The sequence below is a fragment of the Lynx rufus genome, unplaced genomic scaffold, assembly GCF_022079265.1.
Source record: "Lynx rufus isolate CCGP_SWC_20201006 ecotype Redwood Valley unplaced genomic scaffold, mLynRuf1.p SCAF_9, whole genome shotgun sequence".
In the NCBI taxonomy this organism is placed as follows: domain Eukaryota; kingdom Metazoa; phylum Chordata; class Mammalia; order Carnivora; family Felidae; genus Lynx; species Lynx rufus.
In genome coordinates, this window is record NW_025814897.1 from 15,297,987 (window position 1) to 15,319,564 (window position 21,578).

The window sequence follows — 21,578 nt, forward strand, 5'->3', positions numbered from 1 at the left end:
CCCGTGCCGGCAGCGCCAGCATCATCTGGGAATGTATTCGGAATGCAAAACTGATTCAACCTGCTAAAGCAGAAGCTCTGAGGGGGAGGGCCCAGCAACCTGCTTACAGCCCTCCAGCAGATTCTGATATACACTGAGGTTTGAGAACCACTGGGTTAGAGCACCACTTGGGACTAGTACTGCTCGTGTGAAGAGGTAGCTGGGTGGTCCTCCTCCACCCAGCCAGGTCTGGGGCCAGCATCACGGAGGGGAGGTGCTGGGGTGGGGGGGGGAGGCATGGAGCCAGTGTGGAATGGGGGGGGCTGGCTGCCTTGTGGTCCTCCCCACCACCACCCAGGCTTCTCTGTGCCTCTCTGCTTTCTATGTGCCTTTCCCTCTTTTTGCATTCTCCCCTTCCCCAGGGGCTCAGGGCTCCACCCCGAAGCCCAGATCGTGCCCCAAAGCCACTGAATGAGAATCCTGGAAGATGAAGCCTGGGCACCATTATTTTGAAAGCTCCCCAGATAATTCCAATCTGGAGCTAACGTTAAGGACCACTGGTACGCGCTAATCCGCTTTCAGGTGTTTCCGACCTGACGCGTCCTCCCTCCCAAGGGTGTCTACATTTTCAGAGAAGGTGAAGTAGGTAGAAGGCGTTGCCTAACCTAAAGGAATGACTTTCTAACAGTGGAATGTTGGGTATTCCGATGGCATTAAGCCCTGTGGACAGTTACTCCCCTCCCTCTGCTGGGGCAGGGTCAGACTTAGCGCAGGTTTTGGTCTCAGACTCTGGGTTGGGGTTGAGGGACGTCAAGCCGGAAGCCGAGGAGAACACCCTGCTTCTTTGATCTGCCCTTCGGGAGGCTGCAGGCATCAAGGGCCATGTCTCCTCTTTCGACCTGGCACAGGCTCAGGTACCAGCGGGCCCTCCTCTGTGCTCGGAGAGTGGGCACGTTCCTGCTTTCTCCTAACCCTGTTCCCCTGAAAACCGGGCCCTGTATTTACTCAAGAGTCCTCTCTAGTCCTCATAGAATCATGTTTTAAACAGTGGCCTCTAAATCGCCTGCCACATGGATCTTAGACTCTCTTAACCCCAGTCTCATGTCAGGTCCCTGAAACAGGTAGTGGACAGGTTCTAGCCCAGAACTGCAAAGGCAACTTGGTTTCTGCCCTTTGTCCAACCTGCAGGTTACAAGGGAAGAGAAACAGGAGCAGGATGTAGAGGAAAGGGCCCGGAGAGAGAGACAAGCGAGGGCCAGAATGAGGGAGAAACATGGATGGAGAGTCAGACGGGTGGCAGGTGCTGGGGAGGCAGAGTGTCGGCAAGCAGTGGATAGAGTGCTGGCCGTTGGATTGAGGACCCGGGGGGCTCCGTGGACCGGCATCTCTAGAGGAGCCAGTGGGCGAGAGGAGACGGAGGGATCCAGGGAGCCTGTGTGCCTCACAAGACCGTGATGGGGACCAGGAGCCGTGGAAGGGCCCTGAGTCCTCGCTGGCAGCCTGCCTCTGCACCCCTACCCTCTGCTGGTGCCCTCACCATCCTCCAGCGTGGTGGCATTGATCTCGCTGGACGAGGGCCCTGTGCCAGCCCGATTGAAGGCTTGGACCACCACCCCGTACTGGGCAAACTTCTTGAGGTTGTCCAGGGTGTAGACCTCGCTGTCCCCGGTGGCCTTCATCTCCACGATGCTATACTGCCCATTGCTGCCAGGGCTGTTCTCTCTGTAGCCGATCTGGTAGCCCCGTATGACGCCATTCTGCAGCTCCTTCTTGGGCGCCTGTGAGCACGGTAGGGGAGGGGAGACAAAGACACAACGGTGCTCTGAGATGCTGCTCTTAAAGCCAAAGTCAGATCATGTGACTCCTCTGTTCCCCACCCTTCAAAGACTCCTGTCTCACTCGGAGTGAAAGCCAAAGTTCTTATAATGACTATATGACCCTATATGATCTGACCCCCATTACCTCTTGGGCCCATCTCCTCTTCCCCATGCTCCCTAGGCTCCAGCACTGGTCTCTTGCTGTACACACTGGGCCCATGTCCGTTGAAGGGGAATGCTTTTGCCTTGGATACCCCCACAGCTTGCCTCTTCACCCCTGTGGCGTCCTTGCTGAAATACCCGTCTTAATGAGGTCTTCCTTACGATCTTTTTTTTTTTAATTTTTTGAGAGACAGAGAGAGAGCATGAACAGGGGAGGGGCAGAGAGAGAGGGAGACACAGAATCTGAAACAGGCTCCAGGCTCTGAGCTGTCAGCACAGAGCCCGACGCGGGGCTCAGGCTCACAAACCACGAGATCATGACCTGAGCTGAAGTCAGATGCTTAACTGACTGAGCCACCCAGGTGTCCCTCCTCACGCTCTTTCTGTAAGATTGCTCCCTGCCCTCTGTTCAGTATTCCTTACATTTCTTCCCGGCCCCCATTTCCTCTTGAACCCATCTTTTCTTCCCCATGTTTTATTTTTCTGCATTGCATTTACTCAGCATCATTGGATATTTTATTTATGTGTCCATCTGTTTCCATCAGAATGTAGACACCATGAGGATGAAAAGCATTGCCTGTTTTGTTTGCTCTTTGCTTTCAGTGTCTACAACGATGGCTGATACGTAGCAAGCCTGTGATACACAGTTATTGAATGAATGAATGAATGAATGAACGAATGAATAGGAATATCATTTGGCATGGGCTCGGGGACCTGAAAGAAAGGGAACAGCACACAAAAAGTAACCAGACGGAGAAGGAGGTGAGCAATTAGCTTGAATAAAAACAGAAGCCCGAGATACCACATCACACCCTGTAGGACAGCTCTCATCAAAAAATGGAAAACCACAAGTGTTGGTGACCATGTGGGGAAATCGGACCTCTCGTGTACTACTGGTGGAAGTGCAAACTGGTGTAGCTGCAGGGGAACACAGTCTGCCAGTTCCTCAAAAAGCCCAACATAGAATTGCCAGATGATCCAGAAGTTCTACTCCTTGGTATAGACCGCAAGGAATTGGAAGTGGAGACTCAGATACTTGCACATCAATGTTTAGAGCAGCCCTATTCACCACAGCCAAAAGGTTGGAGCAACCCAAGTGTCCACTGACGAATGAATGGATTAACAAAAAGCGGCCCATGAGTGCAACGCAATATTATTCAGCCTGACAGTTAGCCTCTTATTTAGTCGGAATGAAGTCCTGACATGTGCTATCACGTGGACGAACCTTGAAAACATCGTGCTAAGAGAAATGAGCCAGACACAACAGGACAGATATTGTGTTGATACAGCTTCCATGGGGTCACATGAATAGTCAAATTCACAGAGACAGAAAGCAGACTAGAAGTTTCCAGGGCCTGGGGGCGGAGCTATCATTCAATAGGGGGCAGAGTTTCTATTTGGGATCATGAAGAAGTTTTGCAGATGGACGGTGGTGATGGTTGCACAATACTGTGAATGTACGTAATGCCACTGAACTGTGCACTTAGCTATGAATAAAATGGTGGATATGTTTTACCACATTTAAAACAACAAAAAAAAGAGTCCTTGATTTTGGTGTGTGCCCAGCCCTTCTTGGAGCAGGGAGCTACACTGCCCTGGGCATCATGGTAAGGGGCTGGGGTACGTGGGGACTGGGGCCTGAAGCCAGCCCCCAGATGCAGGGACAGAGGTAGATGAGGACACGCAGTAAGAAGGGGGCATTATGGAGCCCTGGCTTGGCTGGTGGGGATGAAGGACTGGCCCCAGTCAGCCAGGAGGACAGAGAAAACACCAGTGCCATGAGTCTGGGGCTAGAAAACATGCTTTCACTCCAAGCTTCAACCCTGATACACAACCAGACGCACACACGCGATCCTAATACCTCTCACATCCGGAACCATGAACACACACATCCGGACCCATCAAAGCAAACACCGTAATCCACCCACCTACCTACAGTCACGTATACTTAGACTCACAGACAGAAACTGGCTCCTTTAACAAGCAGACTTGCCCATCTAGAAATTGAGAGACAGCACCCACCCCAGTGCATATAAAAACAACTTGAATCAGGGTTTTAAAGACAATGAAGTTAATTTAAAAGCCTACCTTTTATTATACAAAAAAATAGTGAGATCAAAAACAATTAAGTTAGTAAAACAGCCCCACTGTTTTTTTTTTTTAATTCAATGAATGTTTTAAATGAACTGCATTTTCAGCTCGCTGTTAACTCAATAAAATGAAGTTTTTAATTTAACATAATTGTTTTGAACTCACTAAATAGGTGTGTGTGTTTTTAATTGACTTGACTTTTTGTTAATGCCTGAATAATGTTTCTCTGCACTTGGGCAGTCCTGTTTGCTAGTTTGTAAGTGAGCAAATTTCTGAATTCTCATATCTGCCCATGTAAATCTACATACACACCCACACACACAGAGACATCTATTATAGACACAAACATACCTTCAAGAGTGACACCCCATCTTCATAATGACACATACTCTTATATTACATACACACACCCATATTGCCACGCTCAGAGAGTAACACACGTGTCCACATGACCACAGCTATCTATGCCATGACATATACCAACATATTCACATCAACATATACTGACAGAGGCCTTGGATGGGCATCCAGGCACACCCCGCTATATACATATATATATTCACATATTTATACAAATCTTGACAGATCTTCCTTCCCTCCCTCCTCTTTCTTTCCTCCTCGCCCTCTCTCTCTCTCTCCCTCTCTCTCTCTCTCTCTCTCTCTCTTCTCCCTTCCACTGCTCCCCTCACCCCCAACAGGCACACTCAGGATTTAAATCAATCTTAACAATATTTCTCTGAAGCATTAAGAAATCAATAGGGCTGATTGCAAATTTATGTCATAAAGCAGTGGCGATCCATCTCGCGGAAAGGGTCTTAAAATGAAGTGACTTATCTTTCAAGTGAATCTTTATTTTTCATTAATCTGTTTCTTGGTGTTAAAAAAAAAAATCCCCTGAGAAGTCAGGCCAAAATTTATTGATGGGTTGGTTCATTCTGAAGTTCTAACTTTCTAATCAATTTTATTTTTCATTATGAGACTTTGGAGAAATAAATCTGATTCTAAATTTTTATCGACCTCCGGGTCAGAGCTTTGTAGCCAAACGGCTCAGTGTTTTACATACGTATTCATTCCCTGCCCCCACCTCCTGGCTTCCTGACAGTATTCCTAGGAAATGGGTCCAGAACCAGGATGCAGACAGACTTGGGGTTGGACTCTAGGCTTCACCCCCTTCCCCCAAGTTTTTGAGGAAAGGCTTGGTGCCCAGATCTGGATGTGAAGTGGAACCATGGCTCTGGGCATGGTTCCCAGGAAGGCCCAACTGTGTAGTCCCTACCTCACTTTCATTCTGGTCATTTCTCTGGGGAAAGAAGGAACGAGGCTCTGCTCTGTGTCTATGTGGGTGTGGGGGGCGAGGGGGGGGTGGGGAGACACACACAAGAGTGTAGTGTTTTTAAGGAAAATATCACTAAGCCCTTCTGCATCTCTCCAGTTCTCAAGTCTACCTTGTTGAAGGGCCTGGGGGAGAACTAAAGTGCCTGAGCTTCAGTTAGAGCCAGAAAATGACTGTGGAGGTCGGATCCCAGGAGCAGAGGAGGCATTCCCCCCAAGCCCCACTGTTGGGATGAGAAAGCTCCAAGAAGAAGAACACATACAGGCCCTACGAAAGCTCTCTGTTCCCAAACTCCGTGCCGTGGCCTCCTCTGATGGGTCGGGATAAAAGTACCTCTTCTGGCTACCCTCCAGGAACAGAGGGTCAGATAAGCCAGTGTGAGAAAATACTTGAAGCCTGGAAGAGTCAGTGCAACAGGCGGCCCTGAGGGCCCACGGCAGCGATGTGGTGGTGAGTTCGCCAGAGTTACCCAGGACGGTGTTTCCCTCCTGCTCCAGGTTATTCCGATCTGTTTCTCTGCCCAGCTGTGGGGTCTCCTCTAAGAGTTTTCTCATGTGACAGGGTCTTCAGGACATCCTGTAGAGTTTAAGGTCTCTGCCCCTCATCCAGCCCCAGAGGTAGGGAGGACAGTTATTTTCAGTGATTTCATAGAGGAGGAAACTGAGGCCTGAAAACACCAAGACTCCTGCGGAAGGCCTCACCAGGAGAAGATAGGGGATCACATTGCTATACCTCCCAGCTCCAGTGAGAGGGCCAAGATGAGGGCAAGACCCTGTTCTGTCATCTCTCATCATCCACAGGGCTCCCTTGAACTTTGTACAAAGTCAAACCCAACTCCTGACCTATTACAGCATGTGGGGCTTAGAAGAGAGGCCGGTGTGGTGGAAAACCCACCTTCCCTGCTTAGCATTGCCAAATTCTTCATCCCACCTCAGGTACAGGCCTGCCTCAGAGTGCCAAGGCGGAGAGGGGGTGGGGAGTGGTGGGGGGACCCATCCCTTTATCCTCCCGTCCTCACTGTGGTTAGCAAAACAAAACAAAACAAAACAACAAAAAAAAAAGACAAAAACAAAAACAAAGACAAAAACAAAAACAAAAACTGGGCATGAGAATTATAAGAGATTAGAGATCAGCAAGCTTGTTGGGGCTTCATTCCTGGGTTGAGAAGGGAGGAGGCATGGAGGCATTCAGTGGGAAATTCGACCTCACTTACCTTCCAGGTCACTTGGATACTCTGTGAGGTCACTGGCTGCAAGGTGACATCCATGGGGGGCCCATCAGGAGCTGGTGGAGGGGGAAACAACATTACAAGTTAAGTCAGGGAAGAAAAGAGTCTTATGTGCTCACTCTCATCCTCTTCAGCTGGAGGATTGCTGGGAACAAAGGAAAAGCTCATACACGAAAGCAGAGAACCTCCCATAAAACAGTCATAGGGCTTACCTCTCCTCTCCATTCTCCATCATCATTTGCTGAAAATGCAGCGAGCAATGACAACGAGATATTACTCTACATTTAGCACACTGGGAACAATTTTTAAAAGTTTGATAGTATCAAGTGTAGGTAAGGGTGTGTAGTAGTGGGAATTCTTTTTTTTTAAGGTTTACTTATATTTGAAAGAGAGAGAGAGAGACAGAGAAAGAGAGAGAGGGAGAGAAAGAATGAGTGGGGGAGGGGCAGAGACAGATGGAGACACAGAATCCGAAGCAGGCTCCAGGCTCTGAGCTGTCAGCACAGAGCCAGACATGGGGCTCAAACTCACAAGCTGTGAGGTCATGACCTGAGCTGAAGTCAGATGCTTAACTGACTGAGCCACCCAGGTGTCCCAGGAATTCTTATATCTACTGGCCATGGGAAAGGAAACTGGCCCAATACTTTGGAAGACATCTTGGCCTTTCCGGTTAAAGGTAGGAGTGTCCTCATCTGATGCCTTTGTAATTCTGCAACTACTTCTATCCCATAGAGAAACTCACAGACCTCTGTAAGCATACAAGTATGAAAATGTTCACAGGTCCAAGCTGCAAGCCACCTAAATGTCCCTCTTCGTTAAAATGGACAAAGAGGCTGTGGTATAATCATGGCAGAGAGTACTACAGAGCACTGAAAATGCACAAATGATGAAACTCACAAAAATACTAATGATCAAAGCAAGGAAGACACAGAATATATCAAGAATAATTTAATGAATACATTCCCTGGGAAAATGGGCAAAACCAAACAACATGCTTCTGCATACATACACTGTAGTGACAGTATAAAAGAGAAAATAAAGAATGACTACTGGTTACCTCAAAGGGAGGCATGGGATTATGGTTGGGAAGGGGCAGAGGGAGGACCCCTGGAGTGCTGGTAATTGATAGTGAGTGTTGCTTATCCTATTTTTTGCTTTATTATTATTATGTTTTAATTTTTTTTTTACATTTATTTATTGTTGAGAGACAGAGAGAGACAGAGTGTGAGCAGGGAAGGGGCAGAGAAAGAGGGAGACACAGAATCTGAAGCAAGTTCCAGGCTCTGGGCCTGATGTGGGGCTCGAACTCACGAACTGAGAGACCATGACCGGAGCTGAAGTCAGATGCTTAACCGACTGAGCCACCCAGGTGCCCCGGTTTATTATTATCTGTAAAGCTACACATATATGTGACATGTACTTTTGGTATTGTTTTCTATTTTGCAATAGCAGGAGAACATATAGGAGGCTTGTTTAAGTTTTCAGAAAAACTCCAAAACAAAGGTCACAGAAAATAATACAGGGCACTAGTGCGCCACCCTTTCCAGACAGGCTGGGGCCAGAGGAGTGGGTAAGAACCATGGACAGCTCCCCAAAGCCCAGTGTCTAGAACTCCATCTGGAAAAGGTCAAACCTAAGAGCCTCCAATGACCCAAAGGCAGACACAAACAAATACCTTGGGATCTCTCCTTCCCTGTTCTAATTGTAAGCCCACTGTCAGTGGACAGGGTGGGTGTGGACCTCAGATGGCCCTGATCCCCAAGGTCATGGGAAAGAGCCACAAGGCCAGAGTGCTCACCGGCCTCCTCGGTGCTAATGGTGAGCTCTTTGCTCGGCTCGCTGCGGCCAATCTTGTTGAAGGAGTACATGCGGATGCTGTACACAGAGGCTGGGTGCAAGTCCACGATGTTGGCCTGGTTGATGGTGGGGGAGATGTTGCGTGTGGACTGCTTGAAGTCCCAGGAATCTGGAGAGAGAGCACCCCTTTCAAACCACAGCCGGGAAAACCTCACAGCCCTTCCCCAGCCTCAAGCACCAGCACATCCCAATCTCCACTGTGATGCCCAGAGGAGGGCCAGCTCACACAGACTACAGCCAGAGGGCACAGGCCTTAACCACCTCACAGAGAGTACAAGGATTCTGTTCCATGAAACTCAAGGAGACCAAGGGATGCCGGAGAACATGAGCAGTCAATGCACTGGCTCTCCTCTGCCCTGAGCCAGCTTGTGAGTTTAAGCCTCAGATAGGGGTCAAACAATATGTTCCTCAAGGTCCCTTTCAAGATCCCCATTTTCTCGCTATCCTTAAGGGTGTGATTAGCCAGTGCCCTCCTTCCCGGTCTCCCACACCACATCAGTGACCAGTTGTAACCATGAGATACCTATCAACCCAGTGCCAAGGGTGAAGCCAAGTCTCCCCCTTTTTCCTTCTGTGTGTGCCTCCGTATTTCGTTTCCTTGTGCACTTGTGTGGTGGTGGTCTTGAGTGCCACTTGGTCTTTGGGGGGACAGACTGAGTGCCAGAGTCCCCAGCCCAAACCTTACCCTCTTGCTCACTAGCAGGAGAATGCTCTCTGAGTCTTTAAGGTCAGGAGCCAACAAAGAGATTAGCATGTTCCCGATTCATCCAAGGGGACTGGCAGGCCATTCCAGGGCTGTTTAGCAAGTGAAAAATGCCACACAGGAATACTGTGACAGTAAACATTCTGCATGTCCAGAGGAACCCAGTCATTCATTCGATATATTTTTGCTGTGCTTCTACCGGGGGATTCCCAAGAAAAATGGGAAGGGGTTGCAGTTACAGCAAAGCCTCAGCTAGGATCTTCCAAACCCAGAATTCATAACTAGATTACTTTATTGGCCCTTCACTTTGAAAAGAAAAAAAGGCAGAGCACAAGGAAACAAGCTGATAGTAAGGCTTAAAAATCTTCCCGGGGCATGTCCTGATGTCACTATTCAGTCTAATTTTCTACGCCTTTTAAATCCACAGTAGAGGATCCTGAAAATTCTCAGTAGAAAAGATCAAATTGCATTCACTGCTGTTTAATCCCTAGAACAGGAGAGGAGGCAAGCATATTCTAGAAAGACTGTTAGGAAGATTTCCCCCCCCCCCGCCCCTTTAAAAAAGGGCTTATACCTGATAAATCAGTTCACCAGAAGAGACTAACCCATGCCCTCAGATTCTGGTTAATTGAGGTCTTGATGGTTTTCAAAACACCACTTCTAGCTTCACAGGCTCGGCATCTGTGGAGGGCACCGGCCCAGCTCCCCATCTGCAGCTTTGCATTTAATTCTTTGGCTTCATGAGCCAAAGTCACAAATGGCAGGCTGTGGGTGCTCAGAGGCACATTATTTTCTCCTTGTCTTTTAAAAACACCCCAACCACCCAGAGAGTCACTCTGTGGCTGGCAGGTTAAGCCAGGGTTGCAAATACGATGGCTCCTACCTGCTGCGGACATCTCTTTGGTTTGGGAGGGAATGGGCTACACCTCTCTCTGTGGCATCCTGGGAGCTGATGCCAGCTCACACCTCGTACTCAATTTGCCCGTGTTTATGGGAGAGGGACATTAACCACGAGTCAGTGGGGGAGGAGGCCCACATGATGTGTCTGAACACAGAGAGACTAAGGAAAAAAAAATATATATTTGCATATACATATTATTAGACGAGCCTTGCTCTCTATATTGGTAAGAAACATTCACATGGGAGGTACTGTGGATGGAAATATACATAAAACTGACACTTTCTTCACAATAGATTCAGGTTATTGGTTCCTCGTTTTTACCAATATCACAGCAGCGATAACGTGTCCCTCTGTGTGTGAGTCACCTCCTATCGATTTGTCCCAGGACAGTGGATGTTAACATTGCTCACTTAGCTTAGGTGGCCCTCTGTCAGATTCCTCTACTTATTATATAAAGTTAATACGTTCCCCTCTATCATTAGTAAAGGCGTCGGAGGGATTTACTGAGAGATGTATATAAACCATCACATTGTCTTCTTAGTTTCTCTTTGCTTGTAGTTTGCTTTGGAAAATGAAGGCTGTCACTTTCGTTTCCTTGGAGATACTAGCCTTTGCGAACCGGGGTTTTAATCCATCAGGCCTCGGCCCTCTGTTTCCATTATAGTTCACACATTCATGTCACAGACATTCTCTTCTTTATTACTTCTTTGTATTTTCAAAAAAAGTCTACAAGAATCATATTATTAACGCATGTCAAGTGTGTTAAGTTTCTAAAATATAGCTCAGCACAAATGATACAAATTTTCAAAGAAATAGGAGACTTGGAAACGATTGCTCTAACTCATTTTATCTCAGTGTGTGTGTTCATCTCCCCAGTGTGTTTACAAAATACAAAGAGCAGCATCGAAAAATAGATTTATAAGATTTACACAATTGAAAATAATCTTGGTTTCGCTGACACGAAAATTTGGTCTCTATCACTTCTCGTGTATGCATACTTCCTATTTTTATGTATGTTTATGTGCATAAAATGTTAACATTATTTGATTCATTCTTTCTTGTTACCTTCTTAACATGTTTCTATTATTCTTCTCAGTTACAGAAACTGCTATAAACATTCATTAGGGCTGTCTCTGAGTATTGTTCTGTGTTCTTTTCAGATAAATTCTAGTTAAGATAAATTGGAGTAAAACCCGAGCTTTACCATTTACTGGATGTTTGACAAAATATTCTCATAAAAGAGGAAGAATAATATTATTATTCTCAGATTATTTATGTGGTTCATGCATTCATATATAAAAAACTGTTAGAAAGATATGCGGTACATAGTAAATTTTCGAAAGGGTTTGTTGTTGCTATGCTCACGATCCTATTAGGCCTGTAAATTCCATACAACCCTTTCATTGGACCACAGACATTGGTGTTCACTAGTTAAAAATGAGCTTGTTAAAAATGTGGAAACCCAGGTCCCGCCCCAGAAGTGAACTAGAGAGAGTCTGCATTTTTACAAGGGCTCCATTTTGTTTCTGCACACATTAAAATTTGAGAAGCACACTTCTGACTCACCATAACTTTTCCATCTGAGACATATACACAATTTACCCCGTATGCCATAAATACCACACTCAAAAATGTGTATGCCTGTGTTCTATACATTCAGTGGCATAAACTATTGTGGCCCCCATCTTAATATCCAATTTCCACCCCTTAGATTTGACCCAGAAATACTTAGAAGTGGAACTTAGGATGTAAAGTTTTTACTATACTAGCAACAGTAAAGGTGCTGTCAGAAAACAGTATTTTGGGACATCATGTTCTAGAATATTCTAATATCCTACAATGTCCTCTCTTCTCACCCAGGCACAACACTGGATTGGAAACTGGAGAATCTCCAGCAAAACCCATGTCCCTTTTTCTAATAAACAGGCTTATTGTCTCTAAACTCAACCTGGTCACCTTTTTGGTGCAAAAGAAGGAGCCGTGGGATGTGAGGAGGAAGGAGACAAAAGCCAACACAGCCGGGTGGGCGGGAGCGATTGAAGCGAAGGACACAGGTGAGAGGTCAGAGGTCACAGAGGAAGCCAGACCTTGACATATGGTTTGGGAAGATTTGCTTCAATGGCAATGATTTTTGAGACACCTAAGTTTTCTGCTGCTGTCACAGAGGGAGACTCTTCCCCAACCCTCCAGGCATCTTTTGCTCCAGCGGACTTCTGTCACGTTCACAGTGAGGCCCAAACTTGTCCCCTGGAACTGCGAGGCTGCTTTTCCATCACTTTTAGGGGCCTGGGAAAATCTGGGCGCACTTGTGAGGAATTCTGCGTTAAGGCATTTTTAGAGTTCTGCTTCTGCCTCGTGTGAGAAATTTGCAAGGGAAATGGTCGAACTAGCAGGGATTTGGTTCAGAAATCCCAGGAACACCGGGGACAGGTATCACACGTGCTCTGCTGAGTCATTTCCAATCCTGTGGAGGCTTCACACACGGCCCTCCAAGGTTCAGACAGTAATTTCCTTGTGCACAACGCACCTCCTTAAAATGAGCAAACCGAATCTCCCATTCCACTTTGAAATTTCCGTGTTCTTTGTAAGAACTAACTTTAGAAATTTCAAGTCTATGTGCCCCAGTTCCTCAACAGTACAAGAGTTTCATGCATCCATTTACCTCACAGAATTCTTTCTTTTATTGAAGTATAATTGACATATAACATGATGTTAGTTTCAGGTGTACAACATAATGATTCAGTACTTACATACATTGTGAAGTGATCACTACCTTAAGTCTAGTCACTACCTGTCACCATACAAAGTTACAAAGTTTTCTTCTTATGATGAGAATCCTCATCATTTAGTCTCTTAGCAACTTTTTAAAAATAAGTTTATTTATGTATTTTGAGAGAGAAAGTGCAAGGAGAAGGGCAGAGAAAGAGAGAGAGAGAGAGAGAGAGAGAGAGAAGTGAGGGAATCCCAAGTGGGCTCCATGCTGTTAGTGCAAGAGACGGATGTGGGGCTCTGTTGCATAAAATGTGAGATCACGACCTGAGCTGAAATCAAGAGTCGGACGCTTAACCCACTAAGCCACCCGGGGGCTCCACATCTTAGCAACTTTTAAACATGCAATGCAATATTATTGTCCACAGTCACCATGCTGTACATTACTTCCCGTGACTCATTTATTTTACAACTGGAAGTTTGTACTTCCTGACGTCCTTCCCGCATTTCACCCACTCTCAAAACTCCTTCCCTCTGGCAACCACCAGTCTGTTCTCTACACCTACAAAGTTTATTATGTGTGTGTTTTTTTAAATTCTACATATAAGTGAAATCATGTGGTATTTGTCCTTTTTCTGTCTGACTTATTTCACTTAGCATAATACCCTCCAGGTCCACTCTGTGTTGTTGCAAATGGCAAAATTCCACTCTTTTTTACGGCTGAGTAATATTCCACTGTGTGTGCGTGCGTGTGTGTGTGTGTGTGTGTGTGTGTGTACATACATCCCACATCTTTCTCCATCCATTCATTTATTAATGGACTGAGGTTGCTTCCATATCTTAAGCTATCGTAAATCATGCGGCAACGAACGTAGGGGTGCATACATATTTTTGAATCAGTATTTTTGGTTTCTTTGGATAAATTCCTAGAAGTGGAGTTGCTGAATCAAACAATAATTCTTGTTTCAATTTTTTGAGAAACTTCCACACTGTCTTCCATAGTGGCTGCAGCAATTTACATTCTCACCAACAGTGCAAGAAGGTTCCCCTTTTTCCCACATCCTTGCCAACACTTATTATTTCTCGTGTATTCAATTCTTTGAAGGCTGAGAGCAGTGAGGAGGCGGCAGAAGAAAAGCCTGAAGCTTGCAGAGGCTGGTTCATGAGGTTTAAGGAAAGAAATCATCTCTATAACATAAGAGTATTAGGCAAGGCAGCAAGTGCTGATGTAGAAGCTGCAGCAAGTTATCCAGAAGATCCGGATAAGAGAATTAATGAAGGTGGTTACACTGACCAACAGATTTTCAGTGTAGATAAAACAGCCTTCTATTGGAAGATGCCACCTCGGACTTTCATAGCTAGAGAGGGGAAGTCAATGTCTGGCTCCAAAGCTTCAAAGGACAGGTTGATTGTCTTGTTAGGGGCTAATGCAGCTGGTGACTTAAAGTTGAAGCCAATGCTCATTTAACATTCCAAAAATCCTAGGTCCCTTAAGAATTATGCTAAATCTACATCGCCTATGCTGTATAAATGGGACAACAAAGCCTGGATGCTAGCACATCTGTTTCTAACATGGTTTGCTGAATATTTTAAGCCCACTGTTGAGACCTACTGCTCAGAAAAAAAGATTTCTTTCAAAATATTACTGCTCGATGACAACGCACCTGACAAGAGGTCCGATGGAGATGTACAACGGATGCCATCTTCACACCTGCTAACACGATATCCTTTCTGCAGCCCATGGATCAAGGCGTCATTTCGACTTTCAAGTCTTATTATTTTAAGAAATACATTTCATAAGGCTATAGCTGCCACAGATAGTGATTCCTCTGATGGATCTGAGCAGAGTAAATTGAAAATCTTCCGGAAAGGATTTGCCATTCTACAAGCCATTCAAGAACATTTGTGATTCATGGGAAGAGGTCAAAATATCAACATTAATAGGAATTTGGAAGAAGCTGATTGCCACCCTCGCGTGGACTTTGAGGGGTTCAAGGCTTCAGTGGAGGAAGAGGCTGCAGGTGTGGTGGAAATAACAAGAGAACTAGAATCAGAAGTGGAACCTGAAGGAAGAGGAGACTGCATGGCCGCCATTGCAGGATAAAACTTGAATGAATGAGGAGTTGCTTCCTATGGAGAAGCAAAGTAAGTGGTTTCTTTTTTTAAATTTCTTTAAATGTTTTACTGATTTTTGGGAAAGAGAGGGTGAGCAGGGTAGGGGCAGAGAGAGAGAGGTGGGAGGAAACAGAGAATCCAGAGTGGGCTCTGTGCTGACAGCAGAGAGCCTGATTCAGGGCTTGAACTCACAAACCGCGAGACCATGACCCGAGCGAAGACGCTTACTGACTGAGCCACGCAGGTGCCCCAAGAAAGCGGTTTCTTGAGATGGAATCTACTCCTGGGAGAGACACTCTGAAGACTGCTGAAGCGACAGCAAAGGATTTAGAATATGACATAAACTTAGCTGATAAAGGGTTTGAGAGACTGGATGCCCATTCTGAGAGAAATTCTACTGTGGGTAAAATGCTATCAAACAGCATCACCTGCTACAGAGAACTCGCTCGTGAAAGGGAGAGTCTGCTGACGTGGAAAACTTTACTGTCTTATTTTAAGAAATGGCTGCAGCCACCCCAACCTTCAGCAACCACCACTCTGATCAGCAGGCATCACCACCATTGAGGCAGGACCCTCCACCAGCAAAAAGATTATGACTCATTGAAAGCTCAGATGATAGTATGCGTTTTTTTTTTTTTACAATAAATTATTTTTTAAAATGTTTGTTTATTTATTTTGAGAGAGAGAGAGAGAGAGAGCGAGCGAGCGTGGGCGAGCACTAGCAGGGGAAGAGCAGAGAGAGAGAGGAGAGAGAGAGTCCCAAGCAGGCTCTGTGTTGTCAGTGCAGAGCCAGATGCGGGACTCAAACTCACAAACCATGAGATCGTGACCTGAGCCGAAATCAAGAGTCAGAGGCTTAACTGACTGAGCCACCCAGGCTCCCCTACAATAAACTATTTTAAAATTAAGGTACATAGTTTTTTTTCCCAAACAGAATGCTATTGCACACTTAATAGACTACAGAATAGTGTACACGTAACTTTTATATGCACTGGGAAACCAAAAAGTTCATCTGACTTGCTTTCTCTTGGTGATCTGCAAGTATCTCCGATGTATGCCTATAATCATTGATAAGTATGTACTTACTAATGCCACTCTGTTAATTGTTTTCTGCCTGCTTTGTAGTTTCTTTCTGTTTCTTCTTTTGCTCTCTTCACTTGTGGTTTGATGACTTTCTTTAGCGCTGTGCTTAAATTCTTTTCTCATTTTCTCTTGTGTACTTAGGTTTTCACTATGAGGCTCGCACAGAATAGCCTATATATATAATAGTTTATTTTAAGCTGAGAGCAACTTACGTTTGAATGCATTCTAAAACTCTACCTTATTTATTCCTCCTGTTGTATAATTTTGATGACACACTTCACATCTTTTTGTGTGTCCATTAACTAATTATTGTAGTTATGCATTTTTTACTACTTTTGTCTTTTAACCTTCACACTAGCTGTATGAGTGATTAACCCACTATATTTACTATATATTTACCTTTACCAGTGAGATTTTTACTTTTGTATGTTTTCTTGTTACTGTTTAGTGCCCTTTCTCTTCAGCTTAATGAAGTCCCTTTAACATTTGTTGTAAGATCAATTTAGTGGTGATGAACTCATTTAACTTTGCTTGTCTGGAAAACTCTTGGTCTCTCCTTCAATTCCAAATGATAACCTTGCCGGGTAGAGTATTCTTGGTTGGAAATTTTTTCCCTTTGGCACTTTGAATACACCATGCCACTCCCTTTTGGCCTGCAAAGTTTCTGAGAAATCTAATATCTTATGGGCTTTCCCCTGTACATAACAAGTTATTTTTCTCTTGCTGCTTTATAGATCCTCCCTTTATCTTTAATTTTTGACATTTTAATTATAATATGTCTTGGTGTGGCTCTCTTTGGGTTTATCTTATCTGGAACTCTCTGGGATTCCTGGATCTGAATGTTTGTTTCTTTTGCCAACGTAGGGAAATTTTCAGCCATTATTACTTTATTTTTGTATTTTTAATTTTTTATTAAAATTATTAATTAATAATAAATTAAATAATAAATAATAGTTAAATATCAAACTAAAATAATTTTAATTATTAATCTTATTATTATTAAAGTAAGCTCTACACCCAATGCGGGGCTTGAATTCATGACCCCAAGGTCAAGAGTCCAATGCTCTACCAACTGACCCAGTCAGGTGCCCCAGCCTTTATTATTTTAAATAAGTTTTCTTGCCCATTTGTTGCTTCTTCAGGAGCCCTGTAGTGGGAGCGTTACTCTGCTAGATATTGCTGCATAGGTCTCTTAAGCTATCTTCACTTTTAAAAATTCTTTTATCTTTTTGCCACTCTGTTTGGGAGAGTTCCACTGCCCTGTCTTCCAGGTCACTGATCCTTTTTTCTGCTTTGTCTAGTCTGCTTTGAACCCCCTGGTGTGTTCTTCAGCTCTGTGTCTTCTCTTTGGTACTTTTTAATATTTTCTGTCTCCTTATTGAAGTCTTCTGTGTTCATCCATTCTTCTCCTAAGTTCCATGGGCATCTTTATGACCATTACTTTGAACTGGTTATCAGGTAATTTATTTACCTCCATTTCATTACGTTCTTTCCCCCTAAAGTTTTATGTTATTCTTTTATGTGGAACATATTCCACTGTTTCTTCATTTTGCTTGACTCTGTGTTTGTTTCTGTGCATTAGGGAAAATAGCCACCTCCCCTTGTCTTGAAGGAGTGGCCTTGTGTAGGTGATGAACCATATTGTTTAACCTTGCCCTAGCCCTTGGTTGTCTCCTGAACCTTTGTGATTGTCTAAACAGCCTGATTTATTCTGGATCGGTCCCAGTTGTTGAGGGTGTGCCAAGACCTGTCAGTGTTCCAGAGGGAGGGATCTTAGCACCTGCTGACTTTCAGGCTGATTGGAAGCCAGATTCTTAGACAGCAGCTTTTAAAGTATACAAATACATACTGTCCAATGGGACTGCAATCACAAACCCTGCTGGCCTCCAGACCAGGCCATCTGGAGGTGTCCCCTTGGCAATAGTTGCAAAAGTCAAGGCTCCAGACAAGTGTATGAGCTCCTTCCTGGGATGTACTGGTATGTTGTAGTGAGGCCAAGGGAAAGCACAAGGATGGCATTCCCTTAGCCCACATTCTCTTAGAACATTTCGGTAGTCTTAGGATGTGTCATAACCCGAAGCCTGCCCTTTAGGCTGAAGCTCTAGGACAAGTAAATAGGTCCTTTCCACAAGAAGGCTGGGGTGTGTTTTAGTTTGCTGTCTGTGCAGTGTCCTGGGGGTGAGAGCCTGCCAAGAATTGTCTCTCTGATTGTTTCAGACCCATGGGGCCTAGAAACATAAGCCTGCCTAGCCACCAGACCCAGATGCTCAAGGGCTGTCCCTAGTGTGGATTGTGTGCACCTGCTGGCTTTAGCAGGGCCACAGGAGAGTGTGGGGGTGGGGTGCACCAGCTGACTCTAGTGGAGAAGAAGAGCCAATAATTCCCAAGCACTTGTGATGCACCAGGTGTGGTGCTGGACAATGTAAACATTCACCATTTACTCTTCACACCCCCATGATATCGGCACTATATCTCCGCGGCATCGGCAACCCCCACGTCACCAAATCCAATTCTTCACCTGGCCTCTCGGGAGTGTTCAACACTTGGACCTCTCCCTTTTCCTGACATACTCTTTCCTTGGCTTCCCTGATAAAACACTCTCTGGCTTTTCTCTTACGTCTTGGGCTATTTTTCCTCTCTCTGCTTTGCAGGTGCATTTTTCCCACCCTCCCATTAATGGTTAGATGGAGTTCTTCCAGTCCATCCTAGGTCCTACTTCTTTTGTTTTACAGAATTTCCCCATATTTGGCTTCTATTTCCATCTATACACAGATAACGTGAAGATTTGTGTCCAGCTGGACATCTCCTTTGAACTCAAGATTCTTACAGCCAACTGTTTACTTGACGTCTCTTCTTGGATGTTTCAAAGGCAGCTCACATTCAACATGTCCAAGACAGAAGTCTTGACCATCCCCCCTATAAACCCATCACCTTCCTCACGTCCGCACCTCAGGAAACAGGCGCATGGTGTTCCGGGTGTTATTCCGGACTCTTCTATGAAGTCTTATAGCTTTTGTGTCCCATGTATCTCTTAAATCTCTCCATTTCTCTCCATCTCCATCCCCGCCCCAGCCAAGCCACTGTCACCTCCCCCTTGGACCAGGGAAACAACATCCCAGAACCCACTGTGCACCCCCTTCCATGTGTTCACCACACTGCAGCCATCCTTCACCCCACAAATAGGATCAAGCACTTTCTGCCGGCCGAATACTGTCCCGGCCCTGAGAGTGGTCTTCTCGAACACAAATCTGATACTGCTGTCCCCCTGCATAAAACTCTCCAATAGTTTTTCCTTGCTCTTGGGACAAAAACAAAATTTCTTCTCGGGACCCCAGGCCCTACAACATCTGGCTTGTGTATACCTTTCGGACTCCATGTTTCTCCACTCTTTTCGTCTGAACTCCTACAGCATTTACAGCCCTCTTTGCCGCACAGGGCTCACTGTTTCAGTAGCAACTGGCCAAGGAGACACTAAGCTCCTTAAAGGCGGGAGCCATGTATAAAGCTTTGCCTGTCTCCACTTGGCATGTGCTGGGCACTTAAAACCCATTGTTGGTGTTAGATCCGAGCCACTGTGTGTCCTTTACTTTGGACTCAGAGTTCCTCTGCATTTTGTAGTCACAATAAATACCCCGCCTTGCCTTTCCCTTCCCTGCCACACTAGGCCGCCAATCACAGAAGGGTTGGGGCCTGGAGGGTCCCAGAAAGTGGCCCCTTTCTCTCTGCTTTTACCAGTCGTTTGCAGGTGGATTTGACCTTGTGTTCCCAAATCATCTTTGATGTTGGCATAAAAACTCTCTCCCCACAGCCCTTTCAGGCTAATGCATCAGAGTCAAATCTGAAGGCCTTTAGCTGATTTTCCAAACTTGATCACTGCCATCTCTCTGACCCTGAATAGCTGAAATTAGGGGCCCTATTTTCTTCTCTTTCCTTTTCAGCTCTGAGTACTGAGCTGGGTTTGGCGAATATTGTCTGTTTTAATATTCCCTTTCATATGAGCCTGGCTTACCCAGATTAACATATTTCATTAAGGGCGCTCTCTCCCTTTCTTCATCAAAGGGTTTCTGATGCAAAAATATTCTTCTTAAAAAATAAGGAAGTGGCTGGGGAGATGTCAGCGCCTTCTACTCTGTGGACTGCTTGCCGGGAGGGGACCTGGAGCCTCTGGTCTTTCAGAAGACACATTTGCTGTAGAGGGAGAGCAGCTTGGACAAAAGCCACATCTGGAGCATTTAGCTGCCTGCACTTGGGAAACAAATCCATTCTGCATCTCTGACTTTCTCCTTGCATGACAGCACTAAGCCCCCGCCCCCACCCCCACCCATGGCAATCTCTCTGCAGCACCCAGAAGAGGTTCCCTGGGTCACGACGACCGCACACGACATCCCAGCATCAGTCCCTCTCACAGCCACACTCCAGCTAACACAGAACATCACAGCACACACCAGGCTGGCTCACCCCACAGTGGCCGACAGCTCGCACCAGGAGGCTGCCTTCTGGGCTTGGAGGGCCATCCTCAAAGAACCCATTCCTGCTCCTTGCTTGGGGAACAGAAATGAAATGTAGTGTCTGCATTTTTAAAACTGCACAGCGCCATCTGATAGATTTGTGTGGATGGTGCTATTTATCATTCAGCATTCATGTATTATTACTCTGCTGCCCGGGGCCAGGAGAAGTCAGCGTGAGCGGGATGGTTTAGAAAGGGCAGACTTGGTAATTTCCCTTGGAAAATTAGCACGATGAGCAACATGGCAGAAAACCTGGCAAAGACAAAACTGAGGCAAAGGAGGGGGTCAGGAGCAGCTGGTCCGGACCTGGTCTGGGGGTGGTCTAGGGCAGGAGGAAGAGAGAGGGAGGGAGACCCAGCCTGGGGGTGGTCTAGGGCAGGAGGAAGAGAGAGAGGGACAGGACAGGGACCCGTGGAGGGTAAGGATGTGCCAGGCTCTGTGCTAAGTGCTTCCACGTAAGTCTCCACACTTGTTTAATCCTTACAGCCATTCTGAGAATTACACGCTATTGTCTCCATTTGACAAAGAGATGTCCAAAGTAGCTTGCTAAAGATCACACAGTTCTGATGCTTGGTCAGCCCAAGTCTTCTGCTTTCAAGAACTGTTCTTGTTCTACTATTCCTTGTGTGGAAGGAGATCTACTTACACACACACACACACACACACACACACACACACACACAGCTCCCTCCTTCCTTTGAGTCACCCATCTGTTCCCTAGGATACCTTTTCCAGTTATCACGTAATACTGTTTGCGGAGTATTACACATGCTTGGATAGTGCTTTGTAATGATTCTGAAGGCGTGTGTGCGTGTGTGCGTGTGCGTGTGTGTGTGTGTGCGCGCGCAGTGTATGTTCTCACGCCAACTGCGCTGTAAGCTTCAAGGGCAACACTCTATTTCTTCTTCTTTCCCTACCACATGGCTGCTGCATGATTCTGCAAAAAATTATTGGCACTCAGTTCATGTTGCTGACTGACAGACATATATTTCAGCCTGCGAGTCCCATAGGACTATAAATTGCCACATGAGGTATGTGAGTTAGAAGGGAGAGAGGAACTCACATTTATTAAAGGTTTACGACAGCCCTGTG

The 21,578-nt window shown here is 45.7% G+C and overlaps 1 protein-coding gene across 1 annotated transcript in view; it reads right to left on the reverse strand.

The window, feature by feature from the left end:
* DSCAML1 (DS cell adhesion molecule like 1) overlaps window positions 1–21,578 on the reverse strand; it is a 329,391-nt gene that overhangs the window by 31,713 nt on the left and 276,100 nt on the right. The window contains exons 13-15 of the mRNA XM_047071154.1: window positions 8,409–8,576; window positions 6,596–6,666; window positions 1,517–1,757 (exon numbers count right to left, since the gene is read on the reverse strand). Of these exons, the coding sequence (XP_046927110.1) occupies window positions 1,517–1,757; window positions 6,596–6,666; window positions 8,409–8,576 (480 nt within the window). The remainder of the gene's footprint in view (window positions 1–1,516; window positions 1,758–6,595; window positions 6,667–8,408; window positions 8,577–21,578) is intronic.